At 53.2% G+C, this 15,454-nt stretch overlaps 1 protein-coding gene across 3 annotated transcripts in view; it reads left to right on the top strand.

Moving 5' to 3' along the window:
* ZNF541 (zinc finger protein 541) overlaps positions 1-15,454 on the top strand; it is a 43,184-nt gene that overhangs the window by 14,374 nt on the left and 13,356 nt on the right. For 2 of the 3 annotated variants that reach the window (XM_019425855.2, XM_019425853.2), the window contains exons 3-8: positions 2,488-2,731; positions 4,603-6,433; positions 8,316-8,374; positions 8,668-8,827; positions 9,009-9,182; positions 10,101-10,431. In XM_019425855.2, coding sequence (XP_019281400.2) covers positions 2,488-2,731; positions 4,603-6,433; positions 8,316-8,374; positions 8,668-8,827; positions 9,009-9,182; positions 10,101-10,431 — 2,799 coding nt within the window. The remainder of the gene's footprint in view (positions 1-2,487; positions 2,732-4,602; positions 6,434-8,315; positions 8,375-8,667; positions 8,828-9,008; positions 9,183-10,100; positions 10,432-15,454) is intronic. The other variant, XM_019425854.2, reaches the window with a different exon arrangement.

Genomic DNA, 15,454 nt, shown 5'->3' with positions numbered 1-15,454 from the left:
ACGAGGCTATTTGAGGTTTTTCAAACTGAGCGTATTTGCTTTTTCACGAGAAGGTAGTCCCTTGTCCTGACTTAGTCCACCGTGATGTTGGACCACAGTCTCGCTTGTTAGGCTGTTCGTGTTTCTGGGAACAGCTTTTTACATGAGGCGCTTCCTTTTAGGTGAGTTCTTTGGACATACCCCTCCAAGTAGGTTTGCCCATCAGAGAATACACAGCGTTTGATAACCCACTTGGCTACACCACCTTCTGAGAAGATCGGGCAGCTTCCCGGGGCCGGTGACTCTGCCCGATTTTCAGTGTCATTGGTGATTGTTTTTGAATCAGTGCTAGTTTAATAGTTGGCTTTAATGAGCATTTTTATTTTATTTTACTGAAAAAATTTTTTCAGCTTATTTATTTATTTTGAGAGAGAGAGAGTGAGCGGGGTGGGGCAGAGACAGAGGAAGACGGAACCCAAGCAGGCTCCGCACTGCCAGCCCAGAGCCTGACGCAGAGCTCGAACCACAAACCACGAGACCGTGACCCGAGCCGAAACCAAGAGTCGGATGCTCAACCGACTGAGCCACGCGGGCGCCCCGTACTGAGCATTTTTAAGGTAACTTAGCAAGGTGGAGGACTTTTCTGACGGGAGTCCTCTTACTCCACATTTAAACTGTTGGGCTCATTCAAACACCTGTCACGGTAACTTCTTACGCAAGGAGAAGTAGACCAGGCATGTTGAGGGACAGACGGTCTATGGCAGGACAGAGGTGGGAGATGCCAGTCCAGGCTCCCTCCTGCCGTGTCTGTCACACTGAGCCTCGGCCGGCCGCGGTCAGCCGTCTGGGTCCTCCAGGCGGGCCCGCTGCCCTGGGCTGTTGGGTGCCCGGGGTCCCGGCTCTGCAGCACACTAGAGAAGTGGCGATTTCGAAGCTACCGTCTCCCGAGGTGGTCTGGGCCATCTTGAAGACCAGCGTGAACAGCAGGAAAATCTTCCACAGTCAGACGATGGTGGAGCGTCCACGAGTGCCAGCCAGGGGGTTCCGGGAGCCGGGACGCGGCAGGAGCCCGCGGGGTCCTTGCGGCCACGGCCCCTGCGTTTCCAGTGACTTGAAACCAGCTTCTCTTTAGTCAGCCAAACCTATCTCTGTCTGTCGGAGCGAGACAGAAGCAGCGAGTTCCCTCCCCACACACTGGCCCTTGGGATACTTGACGGCTTGCCCCTCTCCCGCGTGAACATTTCCAGTCCCTCCTCCGGCTCCTCACGCGAATGAGTTGCAAACGTACCTGTCATCATTGTACCCAAGGAATGCAGAAAACACGGAGGCATACTCAGAGGCCCAAGAAGAGGAGAGTAAAAGCCCGTAACCTACAGTCTGGCCTGTTCTCTCTGTCGGTTTTCTGTTCAGATGTATTGGTCTTTCTCTGTTTTGTAACGGGCTGCTGTTTTCACACTGAGTAGTCACTTCATCGGATATTTATTTACTTATAAAACTGTAGAAGTTTTACCTTAAATGCTGTGTCTTAGATCCTTTACACCATAACACGATCACTTGCACTCCCTTTTATCAGGTAGTAGGTTGTTTCTAACAGGAAAGACAGCGCTGCCGTTAACTGCTTTGTGGCTGCCTCTTTGTACAAATCTAGATTTCTTTCTTTCTTTCTTTTTGAGAGAGAGAGAGAAAGAGAGGGCACGAGTGAGTGAGGGGCAGAGAGAAAGCATCCCAGGAGAGGCGGGGGGGGGGGGGGGCGGGGAGAGAGAGAGAGAAGGGGGGCTTAACCCAAAGCAGGCATGACCTGAGCCGAAGTCAGATGCTTAACCCCCGAGTCACCCAGGCGTTCCTGTATTTCTTTCCTTAAAATCCCCAAAGCGGGGGCGCCTGGGTGGCTTGGTCAGTTGAGCGTCCGACTTCGGCTCAGGTCATGATCTCGCAGTCCGTGAGTTCGAGCCCCGCGTCGGGCTCTGTGCTGACAGCTCAGAGCCTGGAGCCTGTTTTGGATTCTGTGTCTCCCTCTCTCTCTGCCCCTCCCTTGTTCATGCTCTGTCTCTCTCTGTCTCAAAAATAAATAAACGTTAAAAAAAATTAAAAAAAATAAAAAAAATGACTTTTAAAATCCCCAAAGCGGAATTGACTGGCAGAAAGCATTTATACTTCTCTGAGGTTTCGGATTATGTCTTTCTGCTTGTCCTTCCGAGGGTGCCGTGGATGGTCTAGACACGAAGCCCGACCCGTGTTGGTTACCTTGTCCTAGAAGCGCTTCCGACCACCGCCGCCCCTCTGAGTGTGGTGCCGGGACCGAGTGCCATCCTGCAGGGGTGGCCCTGCCAGGGCCCCTTTTCTCTCTCTCATCGTTTTCTCGGCGCGCAAAGCCGCTGAAGTTGGAGGGCGCGGTCCTGGAGCCTCTGTCCACGTCCGCCGTGGCCCTGACACTCACTGAGTGCTGATTTCGCCCTGCTCTTTGATTTCCCCAGATGTCTATAACCTGTGCTCTCTCCCTCTGTTTAGACCTGGGGCCAGGCGCTCTTAAGGTGCCTAAAGAGGCTGACGAAGGAGGCAGGGCCGCCTCGGGGAGCGCGAGGAAAGGAAAGCGGCAGCACACTTCCCCTCAGAACCCGCTTCTGGACTGCAGCCTCTGCGGGAAGGTGTTCAGCAGCGCCAGCTCCCTTAGCAAGCACTACCTGACGCACAGCCAGGAGAGGAAACACGTCTGCAAAATCTGCGGCAAGGCCTTTAAGCGCCAGGACCACCTGTATGTAGGAGTGTGGTTGGGGGGCTGGGGGCGGGGGCAGCGGGCGGGCTCCTGGGTGGCCTTCACACCTGCCCTGGGTCGGCTTCCCCTCCTGCTGCCCGGATAGATGTCTGCGACCTGCCCAGGGACACAGGGACGCGCCTCCCCTTCTCACACGGGGCCAGCTCCGCCCAGGACGGGTGGCTCTTCCCAGCCCCCAGGGTCACACCAGTGAGGAAATCGCTGCCACAGTTTGCAGACGGGACCCTCGTGGTTTCCAGACCTGTAACGGCTCGCTCCCAAGGCAGTTTTGTCATGTAGGAAATTGGGCTCACTTTTATAGAGAAATGTTGGGAGTCCCTCGTAGGCATCCAAGGAGAACAGATCCGTGTCTCATGAGGAGCGTGCATTAGAATGACGGGGGAATGAGAGATTCTGAAATGCCTGTTTCCAGAACATGGCAGGGGAGCATTAATGCTTTTTTAAAAAAAAAACAAACTCCTGATTAAAAAAAAATAATAAAGCCCATTGTAAGACTTAGCCAGAATTCCCTTTGTTCTTAACATCTTGGAAGTGATGAGCTTTTCTTGCTAGTGAGGCAGGAAAGAGAGACTTTTTTTCTTTTTTTTTTTTTAATTTTTATTTATTTTTGAGAGAGAGTGAGACGGAGCACAAGAGAGGGAGGGGCAGAGAGAGAGAGGGAGACACAGAATCCGAAGCAGGCTCCAGGCTCCGAGCTGACAGCACAGAGCCCGATGCGGGGCTTGAACCCAGAACCGTGAGATCGTGACCTGAGCCACAGTCGGATGCTCAACTGACTGAGCCCCCCAGGTGCCCCTGACAGACTTTTTTTTCAAACAGAGAGACTTGCCAGTGGGTGATGACAAGCCCTTGCATTTGTATCGATGCTCCTTACCTACAGTTGGGGCTAGAAATTGGGTCTCCTGACTCCCCCTATGCAGCTTCCCTGGGCGGGAGGCCAAGGGTCAGCACTTGGCGAAGGGCGGTATCATCGACCGGAGACACCCCATGTACCACGTGGATCAGACTGTCCAGGGTCGGGCTGTTGGGAGCCTGGAGCAGGACCGCCCCCCCCCCCCCCCCCCCCCCCGGTTTATGCTTACGATACATCAGTGTGGTTAGAAGCGTGCTATAAATGGAACACATGCTTCTATTTATTTAAAATTGTGGAAAGTACAGGAGACACATTTGGCTGCTTTGTAGCAACTTTTTACTGATGGGACGTCTGTCATTTTGTTCGTTCGTTTGTTCGCTGGGGGTGGGTTCCAGGTAGCTGGCTCCCTAGAGGACTGTTACGGTCAGGCAAAGACTCTGGCTGGACTTCCGGGGGAAGGGTCACCCCCAGCTTACCATCTCCTCGAGCGTATCCTGCTAGACCTTCGGTCCTCAGGGATGCTCAGAGGGGCCGAGTGAGTAAGTGACTCTGTGGGCAGATAGCTTGCAGGGACACGGGAGGGTAAGAAGCGGTCTGCGTGCTGCGTGGCTTTTAAATTTGCCGCTCCGAACCTCCAAGGAGCAAATCGTGTTTTTTCAAAACTTCCTTGCCAGCTGAGCCCGTGTCCTCCGGGAGCCGCCCTGGAGGACCGCTGTCCCTTGGGAACTCACTTTGGGGAACTCCAGTCTGACTTTCATTGATTTTTTTTTTTTTTCCCCAGAGAAGGGGTTTGCTCACAGGTGAGGGAGGGGAGCACCCCTTCCGTCGCTTCGCCCGGAGGGGTGGCCGCCTGGGGCTTCCCTCCCGGGCGCCGAGCGCGGGTTCCCGTGCACCCTTGTCCCCCCACCCCCCCCCCCCCCCCCCGGGGACACACTCGGGGTCCCGTGGTGAAGGGCAGCCAGGGCGCCCGCTGACCCGCGTCTCCGTGTGACTCCAGGACCGGGCACATGCTCACCCACCAGAAGACCAAGCCGTTCGTGTGCATGGAGCAGGGCTGCAGCAAGAGCTACTGTGACTACCGCTCTCTGCGGCGCCACTACGAGGTCCAGCACGGCCTGTGCGTCCTGAAGGAGGCCCCCCCGGAGGAGGAAGCCTGCGGGGACTCCCCTCACGCCCGCGAGGCCGCCGGCCGGCCGGCCCCCGGTGGCTCGCGAGCCCCCGGGCCCCCCGAAGCCCGGTCCCCCGGCTCCCTCCTGCCCAACCGGGACCTCCTGCGCTGCATCGTGAGCAGCATCGTCCACCGGAAGGTCCCCTCTCCCGGCCCGGCGGGGCCTCCAGACGGCGGGGAGGAGAGGACCGCGGCCTGTCCCCGCGCGCCCTCATCCGGGCCCTCCTCCTGCACCCCCGCCAGCATGCCGGGGGCCCCCGGAAACCCGGGCACCGAGGTTCCCGAGGAGCCTCGTCCCCCACGGAAGGAGCCTGCCGCCGCCATGTTCACGGCCATCCACCCGAGAGCGGTGGAGAACGGGGGCACCGACCCGGCCGGGCCAGAGCCGCCTCTGCTCCAGCGCCCGCCCGCCCTGGAGGGCCGGCCCGAGGGCGGCCCGCGGCCGGCCCGCCTGCCTGTGTTCCGAGGCCAGACGGTCCCCGCCGGCTCCCAGCCGTCGAGCCACAACTTCCAGTGGCTGCGGAACCTGCCCTGCTGCCCCAAGAGCAAAGGGAACAACGTGTTTGTCGTCCACAAGCCCCCTTCCGTGCCGTCGCGGGAGGGCTGCGAGTCTGGCCCTGGGCCCAGCAGCACCTCCCCCGTGGGGGAGCCCTCGCCTGGCGTGGGCCCCGGTCGGGAGGACGCGTCGCCCTACCCTGCCACGCTCCTGAAGGCTCCCGGGGAGGCCTCGGGCGACCCCAGATATGCTGGCGGGGAAGACGACTCCTGGGGTTCCAAGAAAAGCAAGTTTGACTGTGACTCCTTCCTGTGGCAGAACCCCGGGGAGCCCGGCCTCCAGGAGGCCCAAAAGCCCAGCGGCCTCCCGTCGGACGCCACGCCGCTCTTCCGGCAGCTCTTCCTCAAGTCCCAGGAGTCCCTGGTGAGCCACGAGCAGATGCAGGTGTTCCAGATGATTGCCAAGTCCCAGCGGATCTTCTCACAGCTCCCCGGGCCCGAGGGCAAGCAGGCCGCCCTGAAGCCGCTGCCGGGGCCCTGGCCGCAGCAGCCCCCGCCGCCGGCAGCCCCTGTTGACTCTCTGCACGCTGGCCCCGGAAACCCGGAGCCAGAGGGGTCCCCAGCCCGCAGGAGGAAAGCCACGCCTGCGTTCCCCAGAGAGGCCTCCCCAGGCGGCACCAGGCGGGACGCGAAGGGAGGTCTGAAAACCGCCCCCGCTCCGCCGTCCCTCTCGGCGTCGTCACTGGACCCTCCCAGGAACCCAAACATCTCCTCTCTGGCCAAGCAGCTGAGATCCACGAAAGGGACCTTGGACCTGGGGGACATCATCTCCCCGGGGGGCCCACGGCAGACCCAGTCAGGTGGGGATGAGCCCCTCGGAGCCCCGCTCCCAGGGAAGCAGGCCCAGGCGGAGAATGGTGCGGCTCTGGGGGCCGCGAAAGGTGAAAAGAGCCAGGCCTGCGCCCGGGGCGGGGGCTACAGGCTCTTCTCGGGCAACCCCAGGTCCCAGCGCTTCTCCGGCTTCCGGAAGGAGAAGCTGAAGATGGATATGTGCTGTGCGGCTTCCCCGAGCCAGGTAGCCATGGCCTCCTTCTCGTCAGCCGGGCCTCTGGCAGACCCCCCCCAGGACTCGAAGTCCAAGCTGACGATTTTCAACAGAATCCAGGTACCTGGGCCCTCCCTCACGGGGCGTGACCACGCTTGAGACGAGAGTCTCGTTGGTTCCTCGTTTCTGCGTCTACTGGTTGGCCAGCCATTGTGTTTAGTCTCAGGGAGCCCTCAGCCGCGGTCGCGCAGAGGCGGAAATGAAGGTTCGGAGAGACTGTGGGTCCTCCTGTCAACCCCCACCCCCGTTCAGTCTTCAGGGTTGTCAGAGATGCTTTCTTTCCTAGGCTTTCTCTACTGGCTCCCTTTCTGCCTTTCACTTCCTTCTGGATTTGCCTCCTTAAGTTGTTCAGAGGATGTAAAGGTAGAGTTCCCACCCCCGTCAGTATTTCTGCGCCTAATGCCGGGTCTTCCCTGCTGGGAGTCACGGTCCCCACGCCGACCAGCACCTGCAGAGCAGACAGTCAGTCCTTGCAGGTGGCACCCACCAGGTCTGGGCGTGGAGAGGCCGGGAAAGCAGGAGAAGGCAGAGAGAGAGGGAGAGAGAGAATCCCACGCAGGCTCCGCACCATCAGCACAGAGCCCGACGCGGGGCTCGAACTCAGGAACCCGTGAGGTCATGACCTGGGCCGAAATCAAGGGACAGATGCTCAACAGACTGAGCCACCCGGGCGCCCCCAATTCACCATTTTAAAGTACACCTTCCAGTAGTTTTCAGTATATTCTCCCAGGTCGTGCGTCCGTTACCACTCTTTGCCAGAACCCTTTCATCACCCCCAAATCCCCCACACTCTGAGTTGTCACCCTAGTCTCCATCCCTCACGGCCCCTGGCAGGTATGAATCTACCTTGTGTCTCTCTGGATTTGCCCGTTCTGGACGTCTCGTACGCTACGTGGCCTTCCGTGTCTGACTTCTTACGCTCAGTACGAGGTTTCAAGGTTCTGGGGTGTTACGGCGCATCCGTATGCCTTTTTATGGCCGAATAATGCTCCACTGAACGGATGTGTCACGTTGTGTTTATCCGTTCGGCAGCTGAGGGGCCTTCGGGTTGTCTCCGCTTCCTGGCCACTGTGAATAGTGCTGCCGTGAGCATTTGTGTGCAAGTTTCTGGGTGAACGTAGGTTTTTGCTGCCCTCGGGAGATACGTCGGTCCGCTTGGAATTTCTGGGTCAAGCGGTAACTCTGTGTCTAACCGTCCGAGGAGCTGCCAGACTTTTCCCAAGCAGCCGCGCCATTCAGCCTCCCCGCCCACGACGTCCCCACGTCCTCACCGACGCTTTGCTGTCGTTTGTTGTTGTTTTTAATCGTGGCCGTGCTGGCTGGCGGGCGTGAAGTGGTCTCTCATCACGCTTTGGTGTGCACCTCCCTGTGGCCGACGACGCTGCGCGCCTTTTCACGTGCTTATTGGCCATTTGTAAATCCCCTTTGGTCAAGGGTCTTTCAGCCCCTTTATCCGTTTTTAAATTGGGTCGTTCGCCTTTTCGTCGTCGGGCTGTACAAGAGTTCCTCGTGCATTATGAGTACGGGTCTCTTGTCAGGTTCGTGACCCGCAGTCATACTTCTCCCATCCTCTGGGTGGTTTTTTCTCTGTCTTGATGGTCCCGTGAAGCACGGGCGTTCTAAGTTTTGATGAAGTCTGACGTGTCGACGGCTGGCTTTCGTTTTGGTGTCCCCCAAGACGTGTGCCTCCTCCGCTGTCTCAAAGAATCACACCTATGCTTTCCTTTAAAAAAAAGAAAAGATTTTAGCGTTAAGTAATCTCTACACCCCGTGTGGGGCTCGAAGCCACAACCCCAAGATCAGGAGCCGCACGCGCCACTGACCGAGCCAGCCAGGCGCCCCACCGCCCCCCCCACCCGTGCTTTCTTCTGAGAGTCTTACCGCTGTCCCGTCTCCATGCCTCCTTCCTGCTATGGTGGCTCAGATGTGTTTTCCCCTTCAGGGTGGAAATATCTACCGGCTCCCCCATCCGATGAAGGAGGAGAACGTGGCAGACGGATGGTAAGTTCAGAAGCCACTCCTCCGCCGTGCCTGGGGGGCGCTCAGCCCCTCAGATTCCTCTGGTGGCCTTTGTGTGCTGGCCCCGGGTCACCCAGTTCTGGAAGCGTCAGTCCCGAGGAGGTACGCACCCGGCCGTGAGGCGCTGCGGTGTGGTGTCCTCTCTGCAGTTCTTAGGGTTCATCGAGAGTTGCACCAGTGGATCAGGTTTAAAACCAAAAAAAAAAAGAAAGACATTAACGATGGGGACGGAGCCCCATCCTCGCGTTCTTCCGTCCTGCCATGTTTCCCCACAGTAGCCAGCGAAACGGGGGCCCTGCAGACTGGGCAGAGCCGAGGAGCACTTACGTCTGCAACAACTGCAGCCAGATGTTTTATACAGAGAAGGGGCTGAGCAGCCACATGTGTTTCCACAGCGACCAGTGGCCGTCACCTCGAGGGCAGCAGGAGCGGCAGGTGAAGGGCGCGCACCGTGCCTTCGGGGTTTCGGGCGGGCGCCTGGATGGCATCTACTCCGGGATGGAGATGCACCCCTGAGTGGAGTCTGGGCGCAGGGGGAGGGCAGGAGCCGGGCCGAGCCGCTCGTTCACTCCTGCCGACCGTTCGTCTTAAAGAGCCACCTCTTGTCCGCATCCAGGAGTCTGGCGTGGGGTTTTGCCAACCACCGAGACAGCTGCCGAGGCCGGAGGGCGACGGGCAGAGTCCCCCGGGAGCCAAGAAGTCCCCGGACAGCCCCGCCGCGGCCCCTTTGGCGGTCCCCGCGTCGCTGCCCGCAGCTCCAGTGAACCGACCCGCCGGGAGCACCGCCAAGGTGGGTGCCGGTCAGTCCGCTTCCTTCCCGCTGCTTCCCCCCCTTGCCGGCGGGGGCCGCGGGGAAAGCCCGGACCAAACGTCAGGAGAAACCTGAGTCGAGGAGAGCTCGCTTTGCACGGTCGGTCGTTCGGCCGTGCACATCCCCCGAGCCTCCTCTGTGCCAGCCCGCGCCGGCCCGGCTGCAGACTGTGGTGACCGGGACAGGCTCCCAGCCTGGTGAAGGAGCAGGGCTGTCCCCGGACAGTGACGACCCGCAGTGGGCTGGGCTGGGGGGGGGGGGGGGACCAAAGGGAGCCGAGGGCGTCCTGAGGGGGCACCAGAGACTCCTGCTGAGGAGGTCAGGGGGTGTTGGAGCTGAGCTCCGGCGGGGAGGGGGCAGAAGACTGGCAGAGGGGAGAGGAGAGTGGGGAAGGTGGGAGAGAGCATCGCAAGTCCGGGTGACCCGTCTCTTCAGCCTGACCTGGAGGACCCGCTGGAGAAGTCCCTGCCGGGCTCAGGGACGAGGTGCGTGGATGCCATCGCTCATCCCCCGGGAGCCGTTGCCACTGCCATTTTGTCATTTGTCGTGCCGTTGCACTGTCTCCGCCCCGCCCCCCCCCCCCAGACCCCCACTGTAAGAGCCAGGCATGGGATCAACTGGAGCTGGCCTCACCTGGTTCCAAATTCCCCTGAGTCGGGGCCTCTCCTTGAGGGCTCCAGGCTCAAATGGCATCGGGCTCGGTTAGGATCTGGGCCCTGGCTCGGGCGTGGTGGCCCTGCCCGCCTCCCTTTTCTGGGGGCTCGGGGTCACGGGTCACACTCCCCTCTGGCTCCGGGGTCCGTATTCTCGTCCCATCTCCCGCCCTCCCGAAGACGGAGCTGTGCGGCAGGTGGCCTCGCGTGAGCCCCTGTGATTGTGAGCTCTCCTCTTCCCCAGGGACAAGAGAAGGACGGGGAAGACAGAGACAGCAAGGAGAGCAGCCAACACAGGAAGCGGAAGAAGCGCCCCCAGCCCAAGGCCTTGTTCGTGCCTCCTCCGCCCTCGTCGCCGTCGCCCGCAGAGCCGGGCCTGGGAGGATGGCACCAGAGCTGCCTGCGGTCTCCCGTGTTCCTGGTGGACCGCCTCCTGAAGGGGCTATTCCAGTGCTCTCCGTATACGCCGCCCCCGATGCTCAGCCCCATCCGGGAGGGCTCTGGGCTCTATTTCAACACCCTCTGCTCCACCTCTGCTCACGCCGGGCCCGACAGACTCATCAGCAGCATGCTTGGTGAGTGAGGCTGGGCGCCGTGATCTCTGCTCAGCGCGCGGCGGGCTTGCTGCGGGCCAGACCCTCTTCTCTTGTCGCATTTCGCCCAGAGATTCTCTCCGGCCTGTGGCCGTGTCTGGTCTGCGAGTCCCGTTGCTGTCCGGAAGCGTCCCGGGACCATCTGGGACCAGCAGCCTTCTAGGTGCTGAGAAGTTTGCAGCCAGAAAGAAAATAGAGAGTCCGTTTAGCCTGACCACCATTCTGCCTGCCCTTTGAGTGGTTTTTGACAGTCTTACTAAGATCTAATTCACGTACCATATGAATCACCCATTGAGAGTATACGGTATTTTTTAGTTTATTCACAGGGTTGTGTGCCCATCACACGATCTAATTTTAGAGCGTTTTTGAACACCCCCAGAAGCACCGTATCCGTGCAGTCACCCCCCGCCCCCGATAGCCCCCACCTCCCCGGCCCTGAGCAGCCGCCAACCTACTTTTTCTCTCCACGGATCTGCCCGGTCCGGATATTTTGTGTAATTGGAATCATACAGTAGGTGACATTCTGTGTCGAGTTCATTCGCTTGGCATCCGTGTGCACCCACGTTATCATACGTATCAGTGCTTCATCCCTTTTTGTGGCCAAATAATCCCATTGTCTGGACACACTCCATTTTATTTATCCATTCGTCAGTTGACGGGCACTTGGGTTGGTTCTGTCCTTTGGCCTCTGTGAATAACGTTGCTCATGAGCATTCACGTACAGGTTATTGTGGGACGTGTGTTTTCATCTCTCTTGGGTGTATGCCTAGGGGTGCAGTTGTGGGAGAGTCAGCTCTACGTGTGACCATTTAAGGAGCTACTGGACTGTTTTCCAAAATGACAGAACCATTTTAAATTTCCGCCAGCATTGTATGAAGGTTCCGGTTTCTCCACATCCTTGTCAACACCTGCAACCTTTTTTTTCTTACGTAACCATCCTGGTGTGTGTGTAAAGTGGTTTTGATCTGCATTTCCCTGATGGCCAATGAGACGGAGCATCTTTCCATGTGCTTACTGTCCATTTGTAATCTTTTCAGATCCTTTGCCCAGTTTTTGAATTGCGTTGTTATCTTTTTATGACTGACTCGTAAAAGTTTCTTCTGTATTCTGGAATTAACCCCTTTATCAGATCTACAGTTTGCAAATTCTCTCCTATTGTGTGCCGTCTTTTTATTTGTGGTCTTGTTTGCAGTACTAAAGTTTTAATTTTTTTTTTATAACGTTTATTTATTTTTGAGACAGAGAGAGACAGAGCATGAATGGGGGAGGGTCAGAGAGAGAGGGAGACACAGAATCGGAAGCAGGTTCCAGGCTCTGGGCCATCATCAGCCCAGACCCCGACGCGGGGCTCAAACTCACGGACCGTGAGATCATGACCTGAGCCGAAGTCGGACGCTCAACCGACTGAGCCACCCAGGCGCCCCGCAGTACTAAAGTTTTAAATTTTGATGAAGTCCAATTTGTTCTTTGTCCCTTGTGCTTTTGATGTTGTAGCTAAGGTTTTGCCTAACCAAAGGTCACAAAGATTTACTTCTGTGTTTTCTTGTGAGTTTTATTATTTTAAGTCTTAAATTTGTTTGTGACCCATTTTAAGTTCACTTTTATATATTGTATAAGGTGGAAGTCCAGATTCATTCTTTTGCAGTTGGATATCAGTTGTTCTAACACCATTTGTTGAAAAGACTATTCTTTTCCTGTTGAATTAGCATGGCACCCTGTGGAAAACCAATTGACCATAAACGTTTTGAGATTTTTCTTCTTTTTTAATACAGACATTTATAGCTATAAACTTCTCTCAGAGCACTGTTTTAGGTACATTTCATAAGTTTTAGTATGTTTTATTCTGATTTTCATGTATCTCAAAGGTGTTTTCTAGTTTTTTTTTATTAATTTTTTTTGATAACACTGATTAAGGCGTGCATTGGTTAATTTCCACATATTTGTGAGTTTTCCAAATTGCCTGTTTTAAACTGATTTTGAATTTAATTCTGTTGTGATCAGACAACATATTTTGTATTAGTTCAGTGCTTTTAAGTTTCTTGAAGCGTTTTTATGGGCTAGAATGTGTTCTCCCCTGGAGAATGTTCCATGTGTACTTAAGAAGAGTATATTCTCTGGATGGTGGGTGGAATGCATTGTAGATGTCTGCAATGTCTAGTTACTCTAAGTATTCTACTTCCTGTTATCTTGTGCCCAGTTGTCCTATCCATTATTGAAAGCATTGAAATCTCCAAGTATTATTTTTTAATTGTCTATTTTATCCTTCAATTCTGTCAATTGTTGCTTTCTGTATTTATGGACTCTGTTTTTAGGTGCATTTATGTTTATATAATTGCCATATTTTCCTGATGGCTTGAACTTTTATTATGATATCATTTACCATCGTTGTGATAATGTTATCATTATCTCTAGTAATATTTTTTGTTTTAAAGTCTCATTTGCCTGACATTAGTGTAGCCATTCCATCTCTTTTATGGTTGTTGTTTGCTTGGTATATTCCTTCCTGTTCTTTTACTTTCAGCCTGTTTGTGTCTTTGAAAATAAAGCATGTCTCCTACAGACAGCATTGGTTGGATGATGTATTTTTTTTAATTCAGTCTGACAAACTAGCTTTTGTTTGGTTTGTTTAAGCATTCTCATTTAATGTTATATTGATACGGTTGGATTTGCATATACCATTTTACTTTTTATTTTCTATTTGTCTCATGTCATTTTCTGCTTCTGTTCCTTATCTGCTTTCTTTTGTACTAAATGAATATTTTCTTGTATAACCTGTCAATTCCTTTAATTAATTTTTCACTTTTTCTTAGTCATTTTTTAGGAGTTGCTCTAGGATTTAAAACATACATCTTAATTTGTCAGAGTGTGTTTAGTTGTGTAATTATTAATATATTAATAAAATATGGAAACATTGCTATCTAGTTCCGTTCCTTTTAACCCTTTTGCTATTATTGTTTTGTGTATACATATACACACACACACACATATATATATATATATATGTGTATATATATATATACACATATATATTTTGTATGTATGTATTATATCTATCTATCTATATATTAGAAACCCGGAAATAGGGGCACCTGGGTGGCTCAGTCGGTTAAGTGTCCGACTTGGTTTCATCTCAGGTCATGATCTCATGGTTCATGAATTCAAGCCCCACATTGGGTTCTGCACTGGTGGCATGGAGCCTGCTGGGGATTCTCTCTCTCTCTCTCTCTCTCTCTCTCTTTCTCTGTCCCTCCCTCACTCATGCTCACATGCTCTCTCAAAATAAACATTAGGAAAAAAGAAACCCAGAAATATGTTTTCATCATTATCACTTTATATAATTTTGTTATGTGAAAAAAGATAATAGAGGGAAACAGGCATTATTTATAGAGTTATATCAACCTTCTTATTTACCATTACAAATAACTTCATTTATTCCTGTGGATTCAGGTTACCATCTGGGTATTATTTCTTTTTTCCAATGCAACTCCTTTGTCCTATTATTGTCACATATAGTGCATTTTTCTATACTATAGGCCCACAATACATATTGTCTTATGTCATTGCTTTTTAAGTCAATTAAGAGAAGAAATATGTGATTATACTTATATAATTACCATATTATTACCTTTATCAGCACTCTTTGTTTTTTTGTTGTGATTGACATTACTATCTGGTGTCATTTGCTTTCAGTCTAAAGAACTTTCTTTGGTGTTTATTATCGTTATGGAGATATAATTTACATACGGTTTATCCCTTTAAAGCATGTAATGCAGTGAGGTTTTTTTATTTAATTTTATTTTTTTAAATTTACATCGAAATTAGTTAGCATATAGGGCAACAATGATTTCAGGAGTAGATTCCTTAGTGCCCCTTCCCCATTTAGCCCATCCCCCCTCCCACACCCCCTCCAGTAACCCTCTGTTTGTTCTCCATATTTATGAGTCTCTTCTGTTTGGTCCCCCTCCCTGTTTTTAGATTATTTTTGCTTCCCTTCCCTTATGTTCATCTGTTTTGCATCTTAAAGTCCTCGTACGAGTGAGGTCATATGATATTTGTCTTTCTCTGACTGACTAATCTCACATAGCGTAATACCCTCCACTTCCATCCACATAGTTGCAAATGGCAAGATTTCATTCTTTCTGATTGCCAAGTAATACTCCACTGTATATATAGACCACATCTTCTTTATCCGTTCATCCATCGACGGACGTTTGGGCTCTTTCCACACTTTGGCTATTGTGGATAGTGCTGCTATAAACATGGGACTGCGTGTGTCCCTTCGAAACAGCACCCCTGTATCCCATGGATAAATGCCTAGTAGTGCAATTTCTGGGTCGTAAGGTAGATCTATTTTTAATTTTTTGAGGAACCTCCGTACCGTTTTCCAGAGTGGCTGCACCAATTTGCCTTCCCAGCGGTGGTTTTAGTTCTGTTCACAGAACTGCATCCATTACTACCATCAACTTTCAGGCATTGTCATCACCCACGAAAGAAGCCCCACACTCATTAGCAGCCACTCCTGTCCCTGCCCCCCAACCCCAGGTAACTGCTAGTATAATCTGGACATTACACATATGTGGAATCCTATAATATGTGGTCTTTTGTGACCATCTCCTTTCCCTTAGCGTGATATTTTCAGGCTTCCCCTCGGTTGCAGTTTAGGTCAGTATCCTGTTCCTTTTTATGACTGAGTGATATTCCACCTTTACTGTTTCTCGTAAGACAGGTCTCGCGACAAATCTTCGCAATTTTTATTTATCTGAGAATCACTTTTTTTCACCTTTATTTTTGAAAAGGAGCTTGCTGGATGTGATTCTCGGTTGATAGTTTTTTACTTTCAGCAGGTTGGATATGTTACCCCACTGCCTCCTGACTGCCATTGTTTCTGACGAGAAGTCTGCCGTTAATCTGACCGGGGTGTTCTTGCACGGAATAAGTTGGTTTCCTCTTTGTACTTTCAAGATCTTTATCTTTGGCTTTCAACATTTTGCCAAAGATGTGTCTG

Source organism: Panthera pardus, unplaced genomic scaffold, assembly GCF_024362965.1.
Source record: "Panthera pardus isolate Hobbes unplaced genomic scaffold, ASM2436296v1 HiC_scaffold_18, whole genome shotgun sequence".
Taxonomy (NCBI): Eukaryota; Metazoa; Chordata; class Mammalia; order Carnivora; family Felidae; genus Panthera; species Panthera pardus.
Note: the sequence above shows the minus strand (reverse complement) of the source record. Positions and strands in the feature narration are given on the sequence as shown.